The sequence below is a fragment of the Peromyscus eremicus genome, chromosome 16_21 (assembly GCF_949786415.1).
Source record: "Peromyscus eremicus chromosome 16_21, PerEre_H2_v1, whole genome shotgun sequence".
Taxonomy (NCBI): Eukaryota; Metazoa; Chordata; class Mammalia; order Rodentia; family Cricetidae; genus Peromyscus; species Peromyscus eremicus.
In genome coordinates, this window is record NC_081432.1 from 11,127,447 (window position 1) to 11,154,591 (window position 27,145).

The window sequence follows — 27,145 nt, forward strand, 5'->3', positions numbered from 1 at the left end:
AAAAGAGGCGCAAAGAGACCGACGGGGGCGGCCGAGCTGCTGGGCCAGCCTCAGGCAGCTCTCCCGCCTGCTGGTAACGTCCCTTTTAGCTTCTGAGAACCCAGGCCCGCTTCACCCACAAGTCCCTAAAAAGTCAAGTCCAGGTAACATTTGCGGGCCCCTGATCTTCCTGGGTGTGCGCTGTGGGGGAGGACTCAGCCAAAGGACTGAGCCAGGCTGGAGCAAAAGGGCAGACTGGAGAGGGACTTGAAATTTTGGTAGAAGAGAAAAACGCCACTAATCAACCATTTATTGAGGACCTACTGTGTGTTGGGTATTCTGGTAAACGCTGGGGATCCTGTCGCCAACAAAGACACTGTCCATTATGGTCCAGTCAGTTCAATACTACAGCGACCTAACGCTGTCCAGACAGGGCCTTGATGGAAAAATAATACCAGAGATGGACCTCCATAGTAAGTAAGGTGACCTGGGAAGCCTTTATAAGAAGGGGACATTTAATTGTCACTTCTGAAAGATCCCTGTGCTCAGTAGAAAGTTATACAGACAAAACAGTAACAAGTGCTGTCACGGTATGAAAAGGTCTTCCTGTGGGTTTGTGGGGATTTATAGTCCCATAGCCGCTATGGGAAACAGTAAAGCTAGTACTCAAATATTTAAAGTAAAGCTATCACTGGCTGCGGTGGTGTATGCCTTCATTCCCAGCACTCCAAAGGCAGAGGCAGGCAGATCTCTGTGTGTTCGAGTCCAGTCTTGTCAACACAGAGTTCTAGGCCGGCCAGGGTTACATAGTGAAACCCTATATCTAAAAAAATGAATATAAAATTATCACATAGGCCTAAAACCCCAGTACCAAAAAATTGGAGGCATAATAGTGAGTTCTAGATCATGACACCTGAGCTACATAACAAAATCCTATCTCAGAAAGCCAAAATAATAATTATTTCATTTTATTTAAATGAAACATAGAATTACTATATAACCCTTAGCAAGTCTACCCAGAAGAACTTAAAGAAATACTTTTGCGGGGCATGGGATCACAGGCCTTTAATTCCAGCACTCGGGAGGCAGAGGTAGGTTCCGGGCCTGCTTCCTTGGACTGCTCAAAGCAGACACCTCTGGCCCATTCAGTAACTCTCTACCCAGAGAGCTATTGGTGAGGAAAAGCTCTGGAAACCCCAAGTTCTAGAGAGCTAGAGACACAAGCAGTGCTGGGCACTGTTGGCCTGAGCTACCCTCAAATTCCTGGGTTCAAACTAAATCCCTGCCTCCCCAGTAGCTGAAATAACAGATGTGTACCACACAGCCACGTACCCTGGAGGTCCTGTGAAGAAACAGGAGGTGATGGGAATGTCCCCACTCCCAGCGGTCCCTCCTGTCCATCAGAGGGCCACCTTTTCTGGGGGGTTGAGGGTATAAGATCTACCCCTTACAACATTGTAAGTGAGCCTCCATCACAGCCCTAAATAACCCCACCCACAAGTGCCTAGATACTTCGTTGGCCCTTCTAGGTCATGGAGTATTTTTAGCACCAAATTCTGAAACTGCACAACAGCTGTGCTCAGGACCAGAGTGAAAAGGCAGCATACAGTCCAAGTAGGCTGGCTAAGGCCTAGACTTCAGGGCCAGCTATGGCCGGGCCCCTCTGGGCCTGGTTGCTGGATCCAGATTTTCCAGGAAAGTGTAGGCCTCTGGGTAGGATAGGTAAGAGGAGGAACAGCCTATGTGAAGACCTTGTGATGGCTGGTTTTCTGTCAGCTTGACACAAGCTACAGACATATCTGGGAAGAAAGAATTTTAATTGAGAAAATGCCTCTATAAGGATCCCTGGGCAGGCGGTCCTGGTGATCCAGTCTAGGGGTCTTAATTGGGCTTGTTTTCTCTGCCAGCTAAAGAAACAAAAGGCAGGAAAGATCTGGAGTGTGAAAGGTGGCAGCGGAGAAATCCAACACTGCAGACAGAATCAACAGTTGAACAATGGTGTTTATTAGAGGTGAGGAGAGACGCGTGCAGCAGACACACAGAGAAAAACCAGAGATTAGCTAGACTCCTTGGTAGGCACACAGATAGGGAGAGAGGGGCTGTGGCCAGGTAATAAAGCTGGTGAATTTCCATGATGGCCGGCTTCTTCCTCACCCTCCTGACTTGAGACAAAAGCCTGGCAGCTCTAAACAAAGGCCTTGTAGGCTTTTGTCTCCCACCACCAGACCCCCTGCTGATGGACTGGCCCAACAAGGCCAAGGATGGATCGGGACATGTCACACAAAAGTGTGTGTGGTCAATCACCCTCATGGAAGAGACATGGAAATCCCAGTGGATACCCTCCAGATCCTGATCCAGGCCTATAACAGGGATATAAGTGTCTCTTTTTAGAATATTTTCGCTCTTACCAGGATGGCTGAAGGCCAGCAAGCATTAACTGAGTTCACTGCTGATGGAGGCAGAGGTCCCAAAAGACCAGAGGGGTCAGGTTGAACTGGTGGCCGTTCAGCCTATATAGTGAGCCTTATATAGTGAGTCTTATATAGTGAGCCTTATATAGGGGTCCATGTTGCTGTAAGAATAACCCCAGGGAGGGAAAGGAGGGCTCGCTACTCAGAGGACCCTAAAAGGGTCCCGGGTCTCAGTACCAGATGTAAGAAAAAGGAGGCAGAGAAGCAGACAGACTGGTTCTCAACAGGCTGAGACTGCTTTATGGGAACATCGAGGGCTTAGTCTTTCTGTAGAATGAAGGTTGAGCACACTTAGAGGGGCCAGGGACAAGTATATATACATCTGTGGGTAGCTTCCAGGTACTTACAGCTATTTCTTGGAGTTTGACCGGAAGCAGGGTGGCTTGTTTTCCATACCCAGGCATATTGTTTCCATGGGTGGAGCAGATCCATCAGGCCAGTGCTAAGCTATTCTTTATGGCTAGTGGCTACTGCTTAGTACTGCCTGACTCAGTTCCTCATAACCTGAGGCTATTACCCCACAAAAGGGGATTTATCTAACATCGTACAATATTGTTAGGTCAAACGCAGAGATGGGCTAAAGACAGCCCAAGATAACTTGGCTGCAGATCTGCAATACCCCAGATCTCCACAGTCGTAGACATGCTAATCAGTCAGCCCTGTAGTCTCTTTAACACCGGAGGTGCAGCTTCAGAACGGGAGTTGATGGAAAGATGCTCAGGAGAAGGGTAAGACTTGCCCAAGCATAGATGCAGGCTTCTCAAAAGAGTTGTGCTTCCACATCTTGGCTATAGTCGTATATAAATTTCAACGGCTCTCAAGCTACATTCCAAACGGTTGCTAGGAAACTCCTTTTCTCTCTCTCCTTCTTTTCCCAGTTGAGATTATAGGATAGCTCTCCAGGTTCCTTGGATAGGACTAGTCAATAAGATAGAACTGTATGGGCCATGTGGAGGCCCATGATCAGGAAATTAAAGTCATCCTCAGCTGTGTAGTGATTGTAAGGCCAGTCAGGGTTACTTGAAACTATCGAAAAACAAAACAAAAACACCATGGGTCACAAGGGTTGCTCACGGGGGTTAAGACATGTCTTTTACCGTGGATGAGGTTTCCTATGAGATGCTTAAAAAGATCGTGCCTTTATGGGAAGGGTGGTGAGGAAGGCCTCTACATCAGTGAATCACGAAGTTGCCCCAATTTAACACACTTGTTTGAAACATCTCTATATAAAAGTAATATTGTTGGGGCTGGAGAGGTGGCTCAGGGGTTAACAGCACTGGCTGTTCTTCCAGAGGTCCTGAGTTCAATTCCCAGCAACCATGTGGTGGCTCACAACCATCTGTAATGAGATCAGATTCCTTCTTCTGGTCTGCATGAAGACAGAGCACTCATATACATAAAATACATGAATAAATATTTTTTTCTTTTAAGGATTTGCTATTTATTTTATATATATAATATATATATATTATATATATATGAATGAGAGCTCTATCTGCATGTACGCCTTTATGCCAGAAGAGGGCATCAGATCCCACTATAGATGGTTGTGAGCCACCATGTGGTTGCTGGGAATTGAACTCAGAACCTCTAGAAGAGAGCAGCCAGTGCTCTTAACCACTGAGCCATCTCTCCAGCCTCAATATTTTTTAAAAAGTAATATTGTTTCTTATGTCAGTGACCACTCTCATAGCAAACAATTATTTAGTAATTCTTGACTGTCAGCTTTTGTCAGATTCCAGCCTGAGGGACTCCTTTTCCTTCCAATGTCCCTTTAACTTTCCCTGTCTTGCCGGGCGCTGGTGGCACATGCCTTTAATCCCAGCATTGGGAGGCAGATCCAGGCGAATCTCTGTGAGTTTGAGGCCAGCCTGGTCTACAGATTGAGATCCAAGACACCAAAACTACACAGAGAAACCCTGTCTCAACCCCCCCCCCCCGCCCCCCCCAAAAAAAACTCTTTCCCTATCTTTTTTCTATCCTGCCTCAATCGCACACATGTGACAGATGGGGTGTCTCCCCCCCCCCCAGTCTCAGAGGACTGGCCATTTCCCTACTCTCTTCTTGGGGAGTCTGCTGAGAGAAGGTACTCATGAGAGAAGGTACAAGGATGCAGGCTTCAGGGCCTCCGACAAAAGCTGGTGTGTAACTGCCCTCCCAAGTCCCTGGACTCTCACCCTCCCCCCCCAAATGTAAACTCAGCTCGAGTTTTAGAACAGCTACTATGGACACTGAAAGGACAAGTATCAGCTCAGGACCCCGCTGAGGGCCGTCGGAGTATACAGCAAGTGACAACTAGTGTCTGACAAGTCAACCCACCAGATGTATAACTAACTCCCTGATGGGGAGCCCCACCTGGTAACGCCGTGGGGCCACTGGTTGTTTTCTGTCTGTAACTTTCTTGGGTGTCACTGTTATGCCTCCCCATAAGAACAGCTGTGAGGTGCTTTGCACAGCCCTTTGGTAGTGTCTTTTACATCTCTGGGCACACGTTTAGTTGTGGATTTTTGTTTAAGCTGTATAATTCTGGTGAACAGAAGTATTACTAGAACATTCTTTACTGACATAGGAAAATAACAGTATTCTCAGTCTCAAAGACAGGCTTTTACACATTTTGCAAAGACCTTAGAACTAGTCCAAAACAGACCAAGCTGTCCCCACAGACTATATACAAAGACTAATTCCCAGGTGTTGTTTATTGCTAAATCAAGGCCAGGTTGTTTACATCAAAACACAGTCCTTGCAGTAGCTCCCTTTCCGCAGGTACCCTGACCACTCAAGGTTCAGTCAATTGTTTACTGTCTGAGACCCCTCACCTACTTAGAGCTACGTGCATGGGTCAATGTGACATTACTAGCCTAAGAGAAACTATGTGACTTATCTTGTGTTTTGAGAATGGGTAGGGTCTTGAAAATGTAACTTTTAATTGTCCAGAGTTTGGCTGTGAGGAAGAGCAGCAGTGGTACGGAGACGCCTATGTAGAGCTATATGTGAGCTGCTGCAGAATGTGAGTGAAGTGTGTGTGTGTGTGTGTGTGTGTGTGTGTGTGTGTGTGTGTGTGTGCTGGGTGAGAGATGAAGGAGGAGGAGGAGGAGGAGGAGGAGGAGGAAAGAAGTGTGAGGGAGCAAGTGGATGAAAGAGTGAGTGAGTAAAGAGAGAACAATGTAGAAGTATGTGTATGAGAGTGAGTATGAGGGAGAGAGAGAGAGAGAGAGAGAGAGAGAGAGAGAGAGAGAGAGAGAGAGAGAGAGAGAGAGTTTCGAGCTGCTGCTATGTAGAGGAGCTGTGCCTAGGAACTGTGTAAGTGCTGTATGGTGAGAGAGCTGTGTAAATGAGATGTCTAGCTGTGGCTGTGTGATTTGTAACCCTGTTGACAAGGAAGACGAAGCTGTATAGAATAGAGATATAGAAGAGAAATGTATGTAAAAGACAGATGTGTAGACATGTGAAAACAGATGTAATGTGTATAGAGATGTATGGCTGTATGTATAAGACATGTAGCTGTATGTGTAGAATGTAGCAATGTGGAGATATGTAGCTGTGTGGAGACAGAAAGAGTCAGAGACTATTCTTAAGATGAAAGAGAAAGTTAACATCAGAAACATGTGTGTTTTCTTATTTTACCAGTGAGATAGATAGAAACTTATTTCTAAATACCCTCAGATAGTCTAGCCGTCACCGCCTTCATAGATTTTCTTACATTACCCTGGAGATGGCCTTGGAGCAAGCTCTCCAATAGGCCCCCGATAGGACCCCCAAGACCCAGTTCTCAGCACAAAGGAGATTTATTTTCCCAGAGGGACAGAGGACAGGGATAAGGGACAAAGACAGGAGATAGAGGACGAGGGAGAAGGGGAGGGAGGGAGGAAAGGGGGCGGGGTATTTGTCCCGGAGGGACAGAGGACAGCCTCTGGATAGAGAGGAGACAGACGTGGCCCAGAGGAAAATGGCGGTTTATGAAGGTACAAGGTGGGGCCTGAAGAGATGGCTCAGAGGTTAAGAGCACTGGCTGTTCTTCCAGAGGTCCTGAGTTCAATTCCCAGCAACCACATGGTGGCTCACAACCATCTATAATGAGATCTGGTGCCCTCTTCTGGAGTGCAGGCATACATGCAGTCAGAACACTGTATAAATAATAAATAAACCTTAAAAAAAAAAAAAAAGGTACAAGGGGAAATCCCATGTTAAGATGAGATGTTTAATTTTAGTTGGGCATGTTAATTAGGTGAGCCAAAGGAGGAATCTGATTGCTGGACTTCAGTACTTTGACAGCTGGACCTTGGTAGTCAGCCTCAGGAGGAGGAAGCGGCCAAATAAGGGAACGGACCCTGGTGGCTAGCTTTAGGAATGTAATCTAATGGTTTTTAGCAAGGCAGAGGGAATGGGGGAAAAGGGCACGGCCTGCCAGAGCCACATGCTCAGTGGGCTAGTGTCCCTTCAGACATTTTTTCTCTTCTTCTTCTTCTTCTTCTTCTTCTTCTTCTTCTTCTTCTTCTTCTTCTTCTTCTTCTTCCTTCTCCTTCTCCTTCCTTCTCCTTCTCCTTCTCCTCCTCCTCCTCCTCCTCCTCCTCCTCCTCCTCCTCCTCCTTCTTTTTTGTTCTCTTTTGTTTTGAGAGGCTCTCTCTGGGTACTCCTGGCTATCTGGAACTCCCTATGTAGTTCAGGCTAGCCTGGAACTTCACAGAGATCCACCTGCTTCTACCTCCCAAGTGCTGGGATGAAGGACGTACGCCACCACAGCCCCGCCACATTTCTCCTCCTAGTTACGCTGGTTTTACATCTCCCCTCTGCAGTCAGCCTCATTGCTTAGTCCTCAGATATCAAAGAACAGCCAGGAGGTGACCCTCGGCTGCAAGGCTGAGTTTATTTTCATTCTTTCTGTCTCAAGCCGTTACATTGAAAATAAGATCCAGAACTTGAGTGAACACTTGCCAGCTCCAGGGAGGAGAAGAAGTTTGACTTTGGGTTCCGAGCTGCCCCAGGCCGTGGCCACCCCCATCTCCAAACCTGAATTGAGCTATCTAGCGGCTGTTTAACATTCATGGCTTGAGTCTGTCTGAGAAGAGTGTGGCATCAGCGGAGCTTGGTGTTCACAGAAGGCTTGGTACTGGCACACACAGGGACCTGAGGGCATAACATCTGTGCCCTGGCCAGTCGACTCTTATACTGTCCCTGTTTTCCATGTGAGCAAACAGAGGTCGGGATAGAGAGAGCATCGGTAAGAACTGTAAGAACCCCTTTGGTATTGCCACCGCCAGCCCTGTGTCTGTTCTGCTAGGCTTAAAGGTGGCTCCCTACTTGCCTGGTTAGCAGGATCTGTTATATGAATATTAAAAGGCCTTTTAATAAAAAACCCAGTACCAGATATTGGGGTAAATACTGAAAAGATCAGAGAGACAAAGGAACACGCCACTGCCACGTCTTTCCTCTAGGACTTCTCAGCCTGAAAAAGCTCTAGCTGAAAAGGCTTCCTCAGCTGAAAAGCTCTACTTCCTGTCTCTTCACACCTTATATACCTTTCTCCACTCAGCCATATTACTTCCTTCCTAGTGCTGGGATTAAAGGCGTATGACTCCCAAGTACTGGGATTAAAGGTGTGTGCCATCACTGCCTGACTCTATTTCTCTCCTAGACTGAGTCAATCTCATGTAGTCCAGGGTAGCATTGAACTCACAGAGATCCAGACAGATTTCTGCCTCCCTACTGCTAGGATTAAAGGTGTGTGCCACCAGGTTTAATCTAGTGGCTTGTTCTGTTCTCTGATCTTCAGGCAAATTTTATTAGGGTACACAATATATCACCACAAGGATCTTCACCTTGAGTGGGGGGAAACAGAGAAGGCTGAAGTGGGGAGGCCCCAGCACCCTGAACTCCTTCAGCCACAGACTCTGCTATTCTGCACTTCCTCCATGCCACAACAGAGCACAAAGGCGGGGAGGGACTGCGGGTCGATGCTGGAGCTGCTTCGCTCACTGGGGATAACATACAGAGCCTATGAACTCCCCTGTGCCAACAGTTCTACAGGGCTGATTGTCAGAACATGGTGACTATGGGGATTTAGACTCCTGTACATCTAGAGCCACGACTACCCTGGGCTGTCTTGAGTTCCTTTACTAGCCTTTCATTGTTTATCTCTCTACCTGGCCTAGCATGCTCTTGAATCGGGTAAACCCTTTAGGATGATTTTTATCAAACTGCTAACTTCCACAGACCCAAAAGCTAAAACTGGCACCAGGCAGCATCTAAAACCTGTAACTGTGACTTCCTGATACCCCACTCACGTTGCATGAACCTTTCCAGGGAGGTGTGGACAAATGTCTATTCCTCCCAGATAGGTGACAATGGCAGACCCAAATAAGAGCCTACCAAAGCCTCATTTGGGCAAACCAAAGAGTTCATTTGACTTACAGAGCATGGAGGAGGGCTGCTTACTGGTGTATGTTGAGCCCAGAGCAGTCAGACGACTGGAAAGTCTCACATTCCAGTGAATGACAGTTTTTCCACAGCTGTAGAGACGGAGTCCCCCTTCAGTTAACCTTCCATGTTCTGTGTGTGATATCACCTCCCAAGACCACACGCAACTGGGCAAAATGACATACAACATACAGCTGGGACGAGAGGCATGGAAAGAAGTGGTTGGAATCTCAGAGACGATCTTAGGAACCTCCCCATCTTCTCCTGTGATGGAATGTTCACAGCCTCAGTCTTGAGACTCTCTTGCAAGTAATCTGGCTGCTCTGATGATAATGGTTCTGCTTGGAGGACGGTGTTAGAGATGACTGCCTCCCTGCCTCCCCCAGAAATGCATTTAATGACTGTCTTGACTTCATTCTGCCATTACAACGTTCATGAAACAGCTGTTCCTTCTCCTCCTTCTCTTCCTCCTCTTCTTTCTCCTCCTCTTCCTTCTTTTTGTTTTGTTTTGTTTGGTTGGTTGGTTTGGTTTTTGTTTTTTCAAGACAGGGTTTCTCTATGTAGCCCTGGCTGCTCTGGAACTCACTCTGTAGACCAGGCTGTCCTTGAACCCAGAGATCTGCCTGCCTCTGCCTCCCAGTGCTGGGATTAAAGGTGTGTGCCACCACTTTCTGGCACATATGGAACAGCTTCTTGTTAGAACATATTCAGTGAAAACTGGACCTACGTTCCCAAAACATGGTCATTTATAGTTGACTTAGAATAATCTCTTACTCCCTTTGGGATGAGAGCTATGCTGTGACAGCTTTGGCACTCAGTGTGGGACCCCAAGAACACTCATTTTCATTAGAGGAGTCACCGAGATCAGTGCCATGTACCAGTACAGGCCTTGATGCCCAAATGACATTTTGCTTCCTCAAGTTGGCAAACTTTCTGGAGCCTGGTTCTCTTCTTTGGTCTGGCCAGTGGCCTCTGGTCTGTGTGGCGCTGGTTGTTAACTACTCCGCCTCACTAAGGATGATAGTTTGTGAAGAGTTTCAGAGTGTTCCTGTCAGAGAAGTTGAGTCAGAACATTTGTTGGCATTCAAAGGTTTTCATCCTCTGCTCACCCAACATCTAACTCCTCTCTCCTGCTCACTGCCACCTTGCCTCTTTTAGTTTAGAAATGTTATGAACACATAATCAAGACACACTAAACTGAGAGTTCTATGCCATAGAACTAAAGATGAGATGTGGGCAGCCTGCTTTGGCTGAAACTTAGAAGTATCTAAGAAGCCAGGCCTGGTAGTTCATGTCTGGAATCCCAGCACATGCACATAGCAAATGCACATGCCATGGTGCACATGTAAGAAGACAACTTTCTGGAATCACTTGTGTCCTTCCATTAGCAGTTCTGGGCCTTGAACCCAGGTCATTAGGCTTGCACAGCAACCCCCTGAGCAATCTTGGCAGCCTAGTTAATCAATCCATTTTTATTATTAATGCGTGTTGTGTGTTTGTGTACGTATGTGTGGATACACATGCTATGGCTCGTTGGTTGAGGTCAAAAGACAACTTGGTGGAATTGGTTCTTTCCTTCCACCTTTGCATGGGATCTAGGACCTAAATTTGGGGGGCTGTCAGGCTTGTCAGCAAGTGTCTTTACCCATCCCCCCTTTTGAAATAGGGTCTCACGATGTAGCCCTGTCTGTAACTCACTATGTAGATCAGGCCATCCTTGAACTTCTGACAGTTTCCTTCCCTCTGCCTTCCAGGTGCTGGGATTGCAGACATGTGCCACCATGCTCAGCTTAGGGAATTTCTGTTCTAGATTCAAACTCCTGGGGCGGAGAGCAACAGAACTTCTTCCTACAAGGGAAGAATTAATGAGGTTCAACTAACTATATGATTATGTTGTGATCGATATTAGCAATGTTAAATATAGCAAATTCATAGACATAATGGCCAATTTACTTTAACAGCATGCATTTTCTGTCACAGCATGGTTTATCTTAATGACCATCTACACTTATAAATGTGGCTGAATCCTTCACAATATAGGACCTAACCACAGCAATCAATCTCATAAACTCTAATTTATAGGAGTAACTTGATTGACTCAAATTCTAAATAGTGTACATGCTAGGATCAGGTTTGGAAGACTCTGAGAAGTCCTATTGAAAAGTCAGACTTGGACCTGCCTTGAAGTAACTTCTCCATCAATTCCTGTTAGGCAACCCAAACAGTTTGGACTGACTCCTCCTCTTCTTCTTCTTCTTCTTCTTCTTCTTCTTCTTCTTCTTCTTCTTCTTCTTCTTCTTCTTCTTCTTTTTAAGATTTATTTATTTATTATGTATGTATACAGCATGTATGACTGCAGGCCAGAAGAGGGCATCAGATCTCATTACAGATGGTTGTGAGCCACCATGTGGTTGCTGGGAATTGAACTCAGGTCCTCTGGAAGAGCAGTCAGTGCTCTTAACCTCTGAGCCATCTCTCCAGCCCAGGCCGACTCTTCTTATCCAAATTGTACAAAACAAGTCAGTTTCCAACAACCATGGCATTGGTGGTTATTATTGTGTGTGTGTGTGTGTGTGTGTGTGTGTGTAATATACTTTTTTAAGGTTAGTTTCTTTTTTTTCTCTGTGGACTGAAACTGTCCTGGAACTCACTCTGTAAACCAGGCTGGCCTTGAACTCCCAGAGTGCCTCTGCCTCCCTGAGTGCTGGGATTAAAGACATGCACCACCACCACCTGGCTATTTGTTTGTTTTTTTGTTTTTGTTTTTTTGTTTTTGTTTTTCGAGACAGGGTTTCTCTGTGTAGCTTTGCGCCTTTCCTGGAACTCACTTGGTAGTCCAGGCTGGCCTCGAACTCACAGAGATCCGCCTGGCTCTGCCTCCCGAGTGCTGGGATTAAAGGCGTGCACCACCACCGCCCGGCCTGTTTGTTTGTTTTTTAACTGACCAAATTCCAGAGCCCAAAGAGGCCTCATTGGAATTTTAGGTACTGGACTAGGATTTTTTTTTTTCAAGAATCTTATCTTTTATAATGAGCAAGAAAAGTTACTTTACAGATTAAGTTTTTAAATGTTTCTAAATGGCTAGAGAGATGGTTTGGTGCCTAAGACCACTTGCTGTTCTCCCAGAGGACACAGGGCCCCTGATTCCAGTAGGCGTTCACAACCATCTGTAAATCCAGTTCCAGAAGATCCTCTGCCTTCCTCTTCACTCTGCAGGCATGCATGTGGTGCACATCCACACAGGCAAAACACTATGTGCATGAAATAAAAATAAACTTAAAAATTTTTTTCTGAACCTGCACTAGGAAATTTAAGACAAGATAAATTTACTAAAAAAAGAACAAAGACATACCCTTTTAAAAAAATTAATGTGGGCACTCGAGGTCACTCAGCAGTTAAAGGTGCTTGCTGCTAAGCCTGATGACCTGAGTTTGATCCCTATAACCCACCTGCTGGATGGGGAAAACAGACTTGAAGTTGTCCAATGACTTCCACATACGTACTGTGGCACATGCACACACACAATTAAATAAAATTAAGTCTGGCTTCTTCAGAGTATGTAGTCTGTCTCCCCCTGGCGACAAGAGTGTCTGCGCCCCGTGGGAAATCCCCAGAATTAAGGCAGGACGGGGTGGAGCCGGGGCGGGGCAGAGCTGGGAGAGGCGGCCCCCGGCTGAATCTGTGACCAATCCTGGCGAAGCTCCTGCGACCCGGCGGGGGTGGGTTCCCAGTCTAGGATACCCGGAGGAGGCGCAGAAGAGCAGGTGGGCTCTAAGGGGCACCCGGAGAGGCAGGATGCCCTCTACTGTTCCTGCTCTGTACCCTCTCCGGGCCTCAGGTCTGCTTGATTTAGGAGCGCAGAATAAAGGAGCAAAAGGCAAGAAAAAGACCAAAATCTGACCTCAGCAGCCTGCGTTTGTTAGCATGGCATCGAGGGGCCACAACTTTTCCCACCAGAATGGAAGTTGTGCACAGGGAGAGAACTGGTCAGGGCTCCTATAGGAGTGGGCCCTGGGCTTCGGTATCGTGAAGTCGATGCAGCTGTAGAGGTTATGTGTAGGACAAGACAGGCTTGAGAAATTTGTGACCTCTCATTTATTTATTAACTTGTTTATTTCTTTTCATTGCTCGCTCAGGCAGAGCAGGCTATCTTGAGAACTGTCTATCGCAATAAACAATTCTCCCTGAGATACAAATGTGTCTGACCAGATAGTTTCAGGAGAGGGATTTCTGGTTTTCTACGGCAGGGGCATTCTATCATCCCCCATCCGCAGAATAAGTGACCCCAGCGTGTAGGAGGAGGCGGAGCAGATGGTGTCCATGGCCATCTCACCTCCATCTTAGCCTTCTCCCCGGGTAAAAATATTGAGGTGGGGGTCCAATCCCGGAAGCCGGGGGCTGGGAGTGCGTGTGAGTGCGGCGGGGGTGGGTGGGGGTGGGGGTGGGGAGTCTTTGGACACTCCTGTCCCTAGCTGGTGGGTTTGGCCTCACCTTTAAGCAAAGCCTGCTGGGTTTCCAGGCTGGACTCGGCATTTGGATAAGACCAACTCCGATTTTCTGACCAGCTGTAGGCAGTGTAGGCATGTGCTTAACCTCAGGGTTTCTCTACACAGAAGGCAGAGCCACCCACGTGTGGGGCGTTGAGGATTAGAAACCGGAGAGCAGAAGTGAGTGCCAGGCTGCTGGAAAGACAGCCGTGACTCCAACATCCCTGTCAGTTAATGTTGCTGAGGCCTGCCAGACCTTGCGCTTCCTGGTGAGAGGTTGAGGAAGGAGAGCTTGCACCCATCAGTCCCCCGACCCTGACGCTGTGGGCCGGGTTCAGAGTGCCCAGGAAACATCTCAGGGAGATGAAACAAACGGAAGAAACCACCTATCCCTGTAGCAGCGATGGGAACAAGGAGTGTGACGCCTGTTTGTGCCTGCCCCTCCGAGTCTTCTTTCACTTCATGTGTGTGTGTTCTTGCAATAATGTAACAGTGGTGGCAGCTACAGATGTTGCAGCAGCTTCCCTTTCTGTCTTTGACTGTGTTTGTGAACCAAGGTCTCCTGTAGTCTAGGCTGACCTTGAACTCTTGCCTCTACCTCTTCACTGCTCGGGTTTACAAGTGTGTGCCACCATGCCTGATTTCCAACTGTAAGGCCCCTACAAACAACAGTTATTTCTGCATATGGCAGCACAATGGTTTCACCCATGCCCATACTCTCCCTCTGGTCCAGAGGGAGGTTAGTCTATCATATACCAAGATTTATTTATTCTCTGTTTGCTTGATGAGTAACATCTAAGTTGTTCCCAGTTTTCCTAGGCTGCAAACACTGCTGCATTTGTGAAGAGTTTTTGAACGTGGGAGTAACAGTTTCTCCAAGGCAAACCCAAGACCTGCTGGTCAGCGCTATTGGCCAACACCCAAACTTCTCTCTCGTGTTGCCGTACCAACTTACGTTTTCACGGTCAGTAGAGCAGCAGCAATTTCAGCCAGTCTCCACTGTTGACATGAAACTATGGTCCTCACCTCAGAGGGAATTGGGGATACTTTGTTCTGCAGCCAAATGAGTAACACAGATTTAGGTTTGCAAAATACTGTGTTCCACTGTGGACATGGTTGCAGGAGACTTTATTAGTTGTAGAACAAAGAAAATAATAAATCAAAGTACTTACTGTGGTGGGGGCTGCAGGTCGGGGGTTATAGCAAATGGGGGAAATTCTACTACAGGCTCCTGATAGTAGCTGGTGACAGTCTAAGGTTTTGGACTGTTAAAAGCTAGTGGTCTGCCAAGAATACATTTTAAGATGTTGGGTCAGACACGGGGTAGACAATGAAGGCTTTCAGAGGGACTAAAAGAGCCCAAGATAATTTGTTTTTTGTTTTTCGTTTTTTGTTTTTGTTTTTGTTTTTGTTTTTTTTTTTTGTTTCTCGAGACAGGGTTTCTCTGTGTAGCTTTGCGCCTGTCCTGGAACTCACTTGGTAGCCCAGGCTGGCCTCGAACTCACAGAGATCCGCCTGGCTCTGCCTCCCGAGTGCTGGGATTAAAGGCGTGCACCACCACCGCCCGGCTCCAAGATAATTTGGCTCTGGCTCACAAAGTTTTGACTCCATAATCTCAAAGTTCAGTCATTTGGCCTTGCAGAATCTTTAACACAAGTGCACCCCACCCCACCCCACCCCTTTCTCCTGGGAGCTCCAGTTCATATCACCAGCACTTGGCATTGTCAGAATGAAACTGTTCATTTAATGAGGTGGAAACTGTTGAGGGTTTTATCACAGCAGTGCTGTTGTGAATTTAACTTGCAGGTCCTGTTTGCCGATATATGTAAGACTCTTGTGTGGCTGTAATGTAATTGTGTATTGATTTTGATGGGTGGAGGGGCCTAGCAGTAAGGTGCAGCTCCCCTGATGCCATGCCCACTCATGCTCTGCTGAGTCAGCATAACGGAAAGGCCTAGATGGAGGATAGACCCAGCCACCCTTGTAGCCTCCAATCAAGCTGAGTTGTTGGAGGCATAATATCATGTATCCTAGGCTGACTTTGATCTTTATGTAGCCGGGGAAGACCTTGAACTCCTGCTCCTCTAGCTGCCTCAATCCCCATCCACAAGTGTGAACTACCATATCCAGCCTGTTCGTGCTTTGAGATGGGGCCTTGCTGTGTATCCTAGACTGTCTTGAACTCAATGCCCTCTTGCCTCCTACTCTGCCTCCCCAGTTCCCCAGTGCTAGGATCACAGGATACCACCATCTATTTACTCGCTCTTCCCACAAGCATTTACTTGCATGCCAGATTCACTGTAGATTCAACAGACCAAGGAGGGATCACTCCATGGCAGGCCTCAATCAGATTCTATACTTGCCTCCCATGAACTATCACCGGCTCTCAAAATTGAGACTCTCTTGAGCGCCAAGGCTTTTCCTGATCTTTTGGATGCCATTAAATAAAATATTCTATTAAAGGAAATAAGAAATGAAAAGATCAGTGACAGCCATTAACACTAAGGAAGACTTTATTCAAGGGGAACCATGGCAGCCACAGGGACCACTGCAGGAGAGACTAGCCCTACACCTGAATCCACCACCCTTCATCACCTCTTGTAGGGAAGCCCAAGATTAATACTTCATCTCTAACCAAAAGGGTGTCCAGGTTTTCTCCATGCACAGTCTTTCCTAATCACATGGCTTCCAATCATAAGCTTGAAGTGGCAGCTCTGGAGTGTGGCACTCTATGGAAGCTGAGCTACCTGTATGCAGCCTGACCTGTGCCTGGAGCTGTGCCAAGTCATTCTATCTCTATGAGCCCAACTCCCAGTCTGAACGGTGAAGAAAGTAATGAAGTAATACTCTAATAAAACACAGCTGTCCTCAAGTATCCCCAGGAGATTGGCTTCAGGACATTGTGTGAATCCTAAAACCTATACGTGCTCTGGCTCCTTATAAAATGGTGTGATTTTTGCACAGAATCTACACGAATTCTCTTGTAGACTTTAAATCATCTTTATATTACTTATAATACCCTAATAACAATGCAAGTGCTGTGTGAACAGTTGTTATAGGAAGTAATGACAGAAAGTGTTCATATTCAGCACAAGTATGATTTCTTTCTCTAGTATTCCAATCTACAGTTAGTTGAATTCACGGATTCAGAACCTGTGAATACAAGGGATTACCACTCCCAAGAGCTTGCCCAGACAGCGCCTCATGGAACCTCAAGACTCAAGTCATTTTAGGTACTACAAAGGACAATTCACAAAGAATTGCATGAGGCACTGAGAACACACGGGGAAAAGGGCAGTTGTGCAGTCAGGAAAACTAACAGTCTTATTTATTATCCCTTATCATTATCTGATGGCCATATGACCAAGGTTCCATGAGAGGAACATTGCTGTGTTCCCCTATGCCCAGCCAGTCAGCAAGGGACTGGACAAGATGATTCTCAAGGCAAAAGCAGGGTGTGGACACCATGTGGTGGGCTTGGCAGATTGTGTAACTGGAACTGTATTTGGTCCTTGTCCCTGGTTCCTGATGCTGAGCTCTTTAAAAACCCTTGGAATTTCCTGAGTAATGAGACCACCTCTTTTTATTTGGAATGATCCATTCTGGTCATACTTGAGTTCATGCTCGTGATGTGAGTTAGGTCTGAAGCCCTCAGCAGCCACAGAACAGAACCAGTCAATAGAAAAGCCAAATGACAAGGGTCAGAAATTCCCCATGCCCTGACCTCTGGAGAGGAGAGGAAACTAAAGATTAAAAAAACAAAAACCAAGATAACAGCTCTTGAGGCAGGTGAGGTAGGATTGAGATTCCAAGAGCAGTCTGGGATATAGAATTAGATATTGTCTTAAATCTTACCCCTAAGGGGGAAGAGGAGAGCAGGGGAGGTTTGGTTGTTTGTTTGAATAAGAAGATGTAATGAGCTTGCAGGTTTGAGAATACTGTGAGGTGCTGGGAAGGTGATGTGCCAGGAGAGGAGATGGGAGCTTCAGACACCAGCCTCTCTCTGCCCTATGCATCTCTTTCATCTGGCTGTTCCTGATTTGTATCTTTATAATAAGCCAGTAAACAAAAGGAAAATGCTTATTTGAGTTTCATAAGTAGTTCTAGCAACTTATTAAACCCAAAGAGAAGGTCAGAAGGGCACCCAATTTACATAGCTGATTGGTCAGAATACAGGAAACCTGGACTTGAAATTTTCATTTGAAATAGGGTCAATCTTGGGGACTGAGCCCTTCAGCTGGTGGAAGTTGATGGTAACTTTGGGTAGATAAAGTCGGGATTGGATTACATTGTAGTATTAACTCTATTGCTGTGAAGAGACACCATGACTAAGGCAATACTTATAAAAGAAAGCCTTAACTGGAGGCTTTAGTCCAATATCATCAGTTACCATCATGATGGGGACATGGTGCTGGAGCCACATCTGAGAGCCACATCCTGATCCACAGGCAGAGAGAAAGAGACTGGACGGACCTGGCACAGGCTTTTGAAACCTCAAAGCCCAGTGACACCCTTACTCCAACAAGGCCACACCCCCTAATTCTCCTAATTCTTTCAAACAGCTCCACTCCTTGGTGACTAAGCATTCAAATATATGAGCCTGTGAGAGCCATTGTTACTCATACCACAAGCTTAGCATTGGTGTGGAGACAGTTCATACAGCATTCGGTATGTAAGCCCACCCCATATTTGTCAGAAGAAGTACTGTGTGAGTGTGTAAAGGGGTAATGTCATCTGAGGTCGGTCAAATTGAGATAGCCATGAACAAAAGAGTGGTTCTCAACCTTCCTAATGCTGTGATCCTTTAACACAGTTCCTCATAGTGTGGTGATCCCAACCATAAAATTATTTTGCTGTTACTTCATAACTGTAATTTTGCTACTGTTCCGAATTGTAAACATCTGGAGTTAGGGGTACAGCTCAGTAGCACAGCATGTGACTGGCATGCCTGGAGCCCTAGGTTTAATTCCCCAACACCAGATAAATAAGCAAATGGCAAAAAGGATCTGACTGCTCTTTTCTATCCACGAGGCTGAGCCTTCAAGGCTTACCTACTCTTGAAGACCCCACTTTCTCATGCCATTACACTGAAGACTAGGTTTCAACATGAATTTTTTATGGGGACACAGATATTTAAAACATAGTACTGGCATAGTGATTAGGACTCCCCCCAGTGCTAGGTTACATTATTGGGGTACGCATCTAAACTATGTGGGAGTAGGGGTACAGTGCCAAACAAAAGTGGGGCTCTCTCTGTAAAAAGGAAGGAGGCAATAGTTATCGTCTGAACATTTACTGATTCCCAGCAGTCTTACCCTAGATGAAGGAAAGAAAGAAATGGGAAATACTAATTCAGCACCTGTGCCTTTTCCAGTGACATCAGATTGCTGTCTCATCCCCAGTGGCAGGGAGCCAGCCTCACGCTTCTTCCCTCCAGTAGTTAGCTGGAGCCTGCTTTAAGTCGATTCTTTCAGGTATTTTTGCCACAGTAACAGAAAGTTGCTCGACACGGTTATGTAAGCGAGCAGGTTCATTAGGCAGCACCCATGGTAGAGTCCACGTGCATCTTCTGTTCTTGCTACCCTTCCCCTTTGTTTATGAATGGACAGAGCAAACTCTGAGAAAGGCAGCTGAATGCCGTGCACAGAGAGTTGGCTTGTCTGTGTGATTATGTAATCTCTCCTGCCATTGGCCAGAGGCTCTGGTGAGCAGAAACGCAGGGGCACTGGGCCAGGTTCTGAGAGATCTGTCTGTTTACCCTTTCCTTACACTTCCTTGGATCCAGTCTTCAAATACTACTGTGCCTGAGACCTTGCCAACCAAACCCTGTGGCCTTCAGCTTTTGCTTTTGTTACCATCAAAGAAGGGCAGTGGGGTACTTCCCAGTCCTGTTTCCCCACAGACTATGGGGGTGTCGTGTGGGACCTGGGGGAGTAGGCCTGAGACAAGACTCTGCAGCTGCGGTAGTCACAAGAGCCTGGACAGTGGTGAGCATCCAGGATGTGGTCCTGCCCAGCTCTTCTCAGAGACTGCCAGAGTCAGCATCCTGTTACCTTAGAGAAATACTTACTGAAATTAGCTTATAAAAAGTTCCACTACTGCTTCTGGAGGTTTCTGTCCCAGATGGAGTACAGGAGCATCATGGTGCAGTGGGAGGGTGTGAAGAAAACCACTCCATTAACAAACCAGGAGCAAATAGGGAGAAGAGGAGACGGGGGGGGGGGGGGGGGGGGGGGGGGGGGGGTTCACAATCCCCTTAAAGGGCATACCTGCTGTGAACTCAAGACCTCCCCCAAAGGCTCTGCCTCTACCATGGCACCTCTCACTAGCAATTCCCTGGCGACCAAGCCTTTATTTAACACAAGCACCTTTGGGGCATATTCAATCCATTGCAGAGACCTTCACACCTAGAGAGATCCCATGAACACATGGGGCTACAGTGGAGGGCTGTGATGGAAGTCCAGAGGGCCAGAGCTGGGGTGTCTTGTTCACCCCTTACAATGTATGGGGTGAGAGTGGCCCTTCAGTCAGGTTCCAGGCTGAGCAGCGCTGAGGGAGGTGTCACAGTTGTTAGTTTTTCGGCTGCGTTGTGTTCTTACCCTGCAAGGAAATGCCACGAAACACGACAGAATCCGCTAACAAAGAGTTTTATTAAAGGTAAAGGGACAGAGAGTGAACAGGCCTGCGGGAAACACGTGTGTGGAGAAGAAGGAATCGGGAACATGGCGCCTGATTTTAAAGGCTGGGCGTGGACAGATCAGCGTCACTACTACAGGCAAGCGCGTAGATCACATGGCCACGTTGCGCGCTTACGTGGCCAGTGAAACGTCACACATCTTGGTCACGCGAGATGCCCTGACCCGGAAATGGCTATCCTGACCTGGGCCTGGCTAGGCGGAAGTGTCCGCCAGGCATATGCGAACACGCCTGACCTTGGGGGCGTGTTGTAAACCTTTCAACAGTGATCTCTGTTACTAACTGATGTCCCTTGCTGTGCACGTGTCCAGGTATACGCATGACCATCCAGCCCGTGAACCTAGGAGGGAGTGCCCTCAAAGAGCTATGGAGTGCTGTTACCATGACCTCAACTGTCTGCACATCCCTGGGGATCGAGATGAGAGACAGGTAGTTAGACTCAAGCAAGATCCCTTAGCGTGTGTGTGTGTGTGTGTGTGTGTGTGTGTGTGTGTGTGTGTGTGTGGTTTTGTTTTAGGTGTATGTATGTATGTATGTATGTATGTATGTATACAGTGTTCTGCCTGCATGTATGCTTGCAGGCCAGAAGAGGGCACCAGATCTCATTACAGATGGTTGTGAGACACCATGTGGTTGCTAGGAATTGCATTCAGGACCTCTGGAAGAGCAGCCAGTGCTATCAGCCTCTGAGGCCCCAATAAAACCTTCTTTATGCCTAAAATTCTCGCCTACCTACCAAGTGAATTAAGGCATTGATTTTTTTGTTTGTTTGTTTGTTTTGCACAAAGCAATCAGAAGCCTGAATACATCAGTGTGTATGATATAAAAAGGATATCAATCAACCACATGGCATGTAAATCACCTTCTCCCAGGACTGGGAATCAAGAATAGGTCTCATCAGAGAGGAGAGCAAAAATGTGAACTTTTAAAAGGCAGTATGTCCTGATAATCATAGGGGGAAGAAGAAAGAGAGCAGGACCCCTGGGGAGGAGATTTACTATGGATGAGGAAGGCAGGGGCCCTGCCCTCCTGCAGTGCCCAGCTGGCTAGAAGGAATGCTGATACTGTGTAGGCAGAAGCATAGGGCTTTGTGACCCTCTGTGAGCCGGAGGCTTGGGGGAAGCTGGTAACACTATGGTAAGGAGGTATCACACTGCCTGTTTTGTCTTTTGCCTCTCTAAGGAGCTCCTGGGTGGCCCACAAGCCTGGCCCCTGCTGTTAGCCAGCTGCCCGGTACCTGGAGTGCTCCAGCTTCTACACTGTCTCATCATTGACTATGGAAACACTGAAGCCTGCCTGGCAGGTGACTTTGGGTCCCCAAGCTACCGTTGATCTAGAGGTACGTTTCACCAGAGTCTGTGGGTCCTTACTTCTTGAGCTTGTTTGTTTGTTTATCTATTTATTATTATTGTTATTAAGAAAAGTTTGGACTGAGTGTAGTGGCACACCCTTTTAATCCTAGCACTTGGGAGGCAGAGGCAGAGGCAGAGGGATCTCTGCAAGTTCAAGTTCAAGGCCAGCCTGGTCTACGTAGTGAGTTCCAGGACAGGACTCCACAGAGAAACCCTGTCTCAAAAAAAAAAAAAAAAAAAAAAAAAAAAAAAAGCCAAAACAATCATTTACTATATCTTTTACCAATTTACTGGGCTGGTTGTGCGATCTGCTAATGTCAGCTCTGTTATTCATGGCACTCGGGGTCACATGACCCAGCCAGTCAAGGCTGGGCTGGGGCAAGTCAGTGATGCAAAAACATTTGTCTTTTCCCTTGTGATTCAGATTGGTTAGCCTAGAAATGTGCTTGTGTGGTGGTGGCAGAGGTGTGAGAAGCCACACTCGGAGCACGGTGTTTTCTGATCCTTTAGCTCACTAACCGTTGGCCAAAGAGACTCATGCTTCTGAGGGCAAAGGTAGGAATTGGAAAGTGAAAGACACACATCCAATTAGGTGGACCTGTGAAGGTACTCCACCCCATTTACCAGCATCCTGTCATCATGCATGTCTCTGCTGTGTGCAGTGTGTTCAGTTCTGCCAGCATCCAGTTATCATGTGTGTCTCTGCCATGGGCAGAGTGTGTTCAGTCCCACCAGAAGCCCCAAAGTGTCACCCAGCCAGTGTGGGGACTTCAAGTCCTGGACTGGAAGATGACGTTAATTCTGTATAGACCTTTGTTTTCTTTTCTTTTCTTTTTCACTCTGTCTCCCTCCCTCTCTCCCTTCTCTTCTTTCTTTTTGACAGTTTCACTATGTAGTCCTGGTTGGTTTGGAACTCACAGAAATCCACCTGTCTCATCCTCCAGAGTACTGGGATTTTAGGCATGTGCCACCACACCTGGCTTTTTGTATGCCTTTATTGACACACAGAGCCAGGGTCTGAAACAAGAAGTCTCTCTGCATTCAGAAATGTAGCAGAAATGTGTGTAGCATTCAAAGGGAGAGGTGGCAGGGGAGGGAGATAGGGAGATCTTGGGGGCGGGGGGAGTCCAGAACTCAGCCCAGAGGAGGCTCAGCACCTCCTCCCCAACTCACCTCAGCCCTACAGCACTTTTGAGGGACATGGGTAAGGAGATGGAAGAGGAGCAGGCTGTGTACCAGGACTACCAGGCATGGAGCCCATGGGAATAGCTCCAGGGTTGTACCCTGTAGAGGCACATGATCAGCCTTGTGGTGCTGAGCAGTGCCATGGAACTCTGTGAGAATGACTCCGGGAGGCCCCTGCTCTGCCCTGTCCCCAGTGCTGGTGAGACTTTCAGTAGCTTGGAGTCAGGGAGCCAGTGCCTCACAGGTACCCCTCCACTAACTCAAACTCAGGTATATGCCTGTGCCTCCTCAGTCTTCCAAGGGGCAGGAATGCTGGCCAAGAAAGTCCAGTATGCCGCCATCGGGACTGGGAACTGCAAGCTGTGCACAGCTTTTGTTACTGTGAACCCACCCTCCACCAGCCCTACTGTGGGAAGGCACTGGGGTTCTGATGCTCTTTGGCCTGGAGTTGTCTGCATCAAGCCATTTTCTATTCCACTCTGGTAGGACACAGTGAGCTATAATGCACTTACTGAGTGACCAATGTTTGCAAGGTGTTTGCACCACTATTCTGATATGAGAAGTCAGTTGGGTAACTGATTGTCCAAAGTTGCCAGGGAAATCAGTCAAGTCAAATCCTCCTGAAACTATAGACTGTCTTGTTTCACAAGGTCTCGTTCCCCATTGCCTGTCCCCAAAAGGGACCGTGGCTTGCTGTGGGATGTCTTTCTGTATGCTGTGAATATGTGTGGCTCCCATTGGATAATAAATAAAGCTGTTTTGGCCTATGGCAAGAAAGTTTACAGCCAGTCAGGAAATCCAAGCAGAGATACAGAGAGAAGAAGGGAGGAATTGGGGGAGACAGAGAGCCTGCTGCCAAAGGAGCAACGAGATGCCAGCAGACTGGTAATGCCATGGCCACGTGGCAACATGTAGATTTATAGAAATGAGTTAATTTAAGATGAAAGAGCTAGCTAGCAAGAAGCTGAAGCCATGGGCCATATAGTTTGTAATTAATATAAGCCTCTGTGTAATTATTTTATAAGCGGCTGTAGGAGCTTGGTTGGGAGAGATTCATCTGGACTGTGGGGCTAGGCAGGACTGAAGAAACTTTCAACTACAGTGGCTGGGTGTGGGGGTTTTAACTCAGAGCTTTTCCTTTTGTAGAGTGTGGTGATTGGAAAGGTGGGCCTTTGGGTGCTGCTGCTGCTGATGGGGTACTCTCTGATGACCTGCTGGGGAACTATCTTCACATTGGCCCTGTGCCTACAGGTATCTGGATGGGGGAAGGAGTAGCTGGATCCAACCTGGACGCTGCCTCACTCCTACCCAATCTGCTGTAGAGTTCCTTTCCCAGGATGCCTTACCTGGCCGTGTCCTGCATCTTCGTCTTCATCCTCAGCTTTGGTATGGGCCCTGATCAGTGGTCCTGAGGGCCTCTGGCCTTTGAGCTTTGCTGAAAGAACAGTGGATGTCTGAGTGAGTGATAAAGTAAGGGTGAATGCAGTATCACCCGTGGACCCTAGAGCCACCTACTAAGGCTTCTGGGATGGAAATGGCTGGAGGAGAGCACCCATGCTCTCTGGGCAGAGGCCAGGGAGAGGCAGGGCAGGGAACTCTAGCTGGCTTTCTCTTGTTGCCTTTCTCTCGTCCCATGTGCAGCTGCAGTGACAAGGATCCTGGCAACAGAGCTGTGTGACTAGATAGCCTGGCTTGCTGCCTACATGGTCTGTGGGACAGTCTTGTGGACGGCATTCTTTCTGGTGGGGCTGTTGTCCCCCTTCATGTGGTAGGTAGGGGGCCCTGTCTTAGTTTTTGTTCTTGTCACCATGAACACTCTGGTGCTGGGAGACCTCCATCCAGAGAGACAGAGGGACCCTATGTGAGAAAAGGGGGAAGATGACTTCCCTTCTACTGAGGGCTAATGGGGGTGGTGCTCACCAGCTCCGGGGTCTCTTCTAACCCAAAGAAGGGCTTGTTTCTCTTCCTCTACATTCCTTTCCTCTGTGCCTGTGGGGCCATCTACACTCATTTGTTCCTTCCTGAGATCAAAGACAAGACCATCCTAGCAATCACTGAGGAAATGTGCAGACTCACCCTTGCCTAGAAAGACCAGCAACCTCTCATGGAGTCTACTGAGCTCTAGCTGTAAAGATGTGACTGGGGCCAAAGCCATTTGCTGCCCTTTGTGGTAGGTACACCCTGCATCCATTCACTCCTGCATAACTAATGCTTAGCATTCAGTCAGCTATGGGACAGGACATTGGATCACTTGGTGCACACTGCCTATGAAGATGAGCAACTCACAGGAACCTAGTAAAAACATAATTGCAAACTTGGAGAAACTCAGGGGAAGAGAAACAGGTGGTGTTGTGTGCATGGATTTTGATCTACTAACTTTGCTGATATATAACATATAATCATATTTATCCTTTTTAAGTATGCATTTTTAGACACATGTATACACCCATGAAATACCACCACAATCAATGGATGGTTCACATCATCACCAGACATCCTCATGTTTCCTGGACCCTCAGCCTACCCTAGGCAACCACTGTCCTTTCTGGCAGTATCAGACATAACTGTTTTAGAATTTGATATAAACGATACACTATAGTACTTTTGTGTCTGGCTTTGCCTCAGATAAATTTTTGAGATCTAGGTACATATTACACATACTAGCACATGTTCCTTTGTGAACATTTTCCACATATGGACACTCATTCCCTCTGGGTGGATATTCAAGTTGTTTCTAATTCTTGATCACCATGAATAAAGTTGATATCAACACTCCTACACCAAATGCTGTATAAACATGTTTCATTTCTGGTGTGTCTTTGTTCGGGCTCCTATAACACAATACTCTAGACTGGGTGATTTATAAACAGAAATTTCCCAAGGATCTGACGCCTTCTTCTGTCCTCTGTGGGGACCAGCACCAGCACATGTGGCATATACTCACACAGCACACACATGCATACACATTTAAAAATTAACTTGAAGTTGACCAACAGAATGTAAACTATAAGCCAGAAACATGGTAAAGCTGTTCACTGTGCAAGCCGGGCAACCTGAGTTCAATCCTCAGACTCCACGTAAAGGTAGAAGGAGAGGATCGTTATCATAGAGTTAGTTGTCCTTTGACTTCCACACATGTGCCATAGCACACATGCATGCACACACACACACACACACACACACACACACACACAGAGTAAATTTAGAGGCTAAAACCTTCAAACATTTAGAAGAAAACAATCTTTGGAATATTGGCATAAGCAAAGATATTTCTGGACACAAGAAAGCATGAATAATGAAATTTTAATTGATAAATTGGACTACATCAAAATAAAACTTTCTGTTCTTAGAAAGACTATCACATTCTGGGCAGTGGTGGTGCACGCCTCTAATCCCAGCACTTGGCAGATCTCTGTGAGTTTGAGGCCAGTCTGGTCTACAGAGTGAGTTCCAGGGCAGCCAGTGCTGTTACACAGAAAAAAAAAAAACAGAGCCAGATATTGGGGTAAATGCTGAAAGATCAGAGAGACAAAAGAACAAGCCACTGCTATGTCTTACCTCTAGGACTCCTCAGCCTGAAAAGCTTTCTAGCCAAAAGGGCCTCTAGCTGAAAGGGTTTTAGTTCCTGTCTCCACACTCTTTATATACCTTTCTCTGCCCAGCCATCACTTCCTTCTTAGTGCTGGGATTAAAGGCATGTGTGTTTCCCAAGCAAAGGTGTGCAATCTTCAAGTGCTGGGATTAAAGGTGTGTGCCATCACTGCCTGACTCGTTTCTCTCCTAGACTGAGTCAATCTCATGTAATCCAAAGTGACTTTGAACTCACAGAGATTCAGATGGATCTCTGTCTCCCTACTGCTAGGATTAAAGGTGTGTGCCACCACTGCCTGGCATCTATGTTAATCTAGTGGCTTGTTCTGTTCTCTGATCTTCAGGCAAATTTTATTAGGGTACACAATATATCACCACAGAAACCCTGTCTCAAAAGACAAAAACAAAAGGCAAGCCAGGACTGGTAGAAAATATTTGCAATTCAGCAGCTCATATATTTAAAATTTGACAAACTACTGGCATTCAGAATGTATGCTATGATTCAAAACGTGACAACCCAATGAAAATAGTGGATAAGACAAAAGTTCTTCATAAAAGAAGATACATGAAGGTCCTTACTGAGCTGGCCTGGACTGGGGATGGAAGGTTTCCCATGCGAGCCAGAGGGTATGGAGGTCAAGTGCCAGCCAGCAGGAAATCACTGAAGACTAAAGAGAAGCAGAAAATGCAGAGAGGTGGCGCCCAGGTGCCCATCTTGGTGGCCTCAGAGGGGAGACCACATTCCAGGGACAGATGTCAACTTCCCATCTATTCAGCCACATAGGCTCACATACGTACCCACACATCTGCACTTGGAGATAGCATGGTCTACTACGGAGGCCATAAAAAATGCTTTCTCAAAGGGCCAAGGGGTGAGGAAGCCAAGGAACAGGTAGGTGTTTATCTGCAGTGTTGGAGGGGATCTCATGGTCAGTGTAGGTGTTACTGGAGACAGAGAAACTCTGTGAGT

At 46.9% G+C, this 27,145-nt stretch overlaps 1 protein-coding gene across 1 annotated transcript; it reads left to right on the forward strand.

The window, feature by feature from the left end:
- On the forward strand, nt 1–25,725 carry Slc2a11 (solute carrier family 2 member 11). Its single transcript, XM_059243897.1, has 8 exons — nt 1–143; nt 1,887–1,990; nt 20,359–20,476; nt 21,193–21,360; nt 22,722–22,965; nt 23,731–23,835; nt 23,907–23,970; nt 24,483–25,725. The coding sequence occupies exons 2-8, from the start codon at nt 1,975–1,977 to the stop codon at nt 24,668–24,670; spliced, it is 903 nt and encodes a 300-aa protein (XP_059099880.1). The 5' UTR covers nt 1–143; nt 1,887–1,974; the 3' UTR covers nt 24,671–25,725.
- The last annotated feature ends 1,420 nt before the right edge of the window (nt 25,726–27,145 follow it).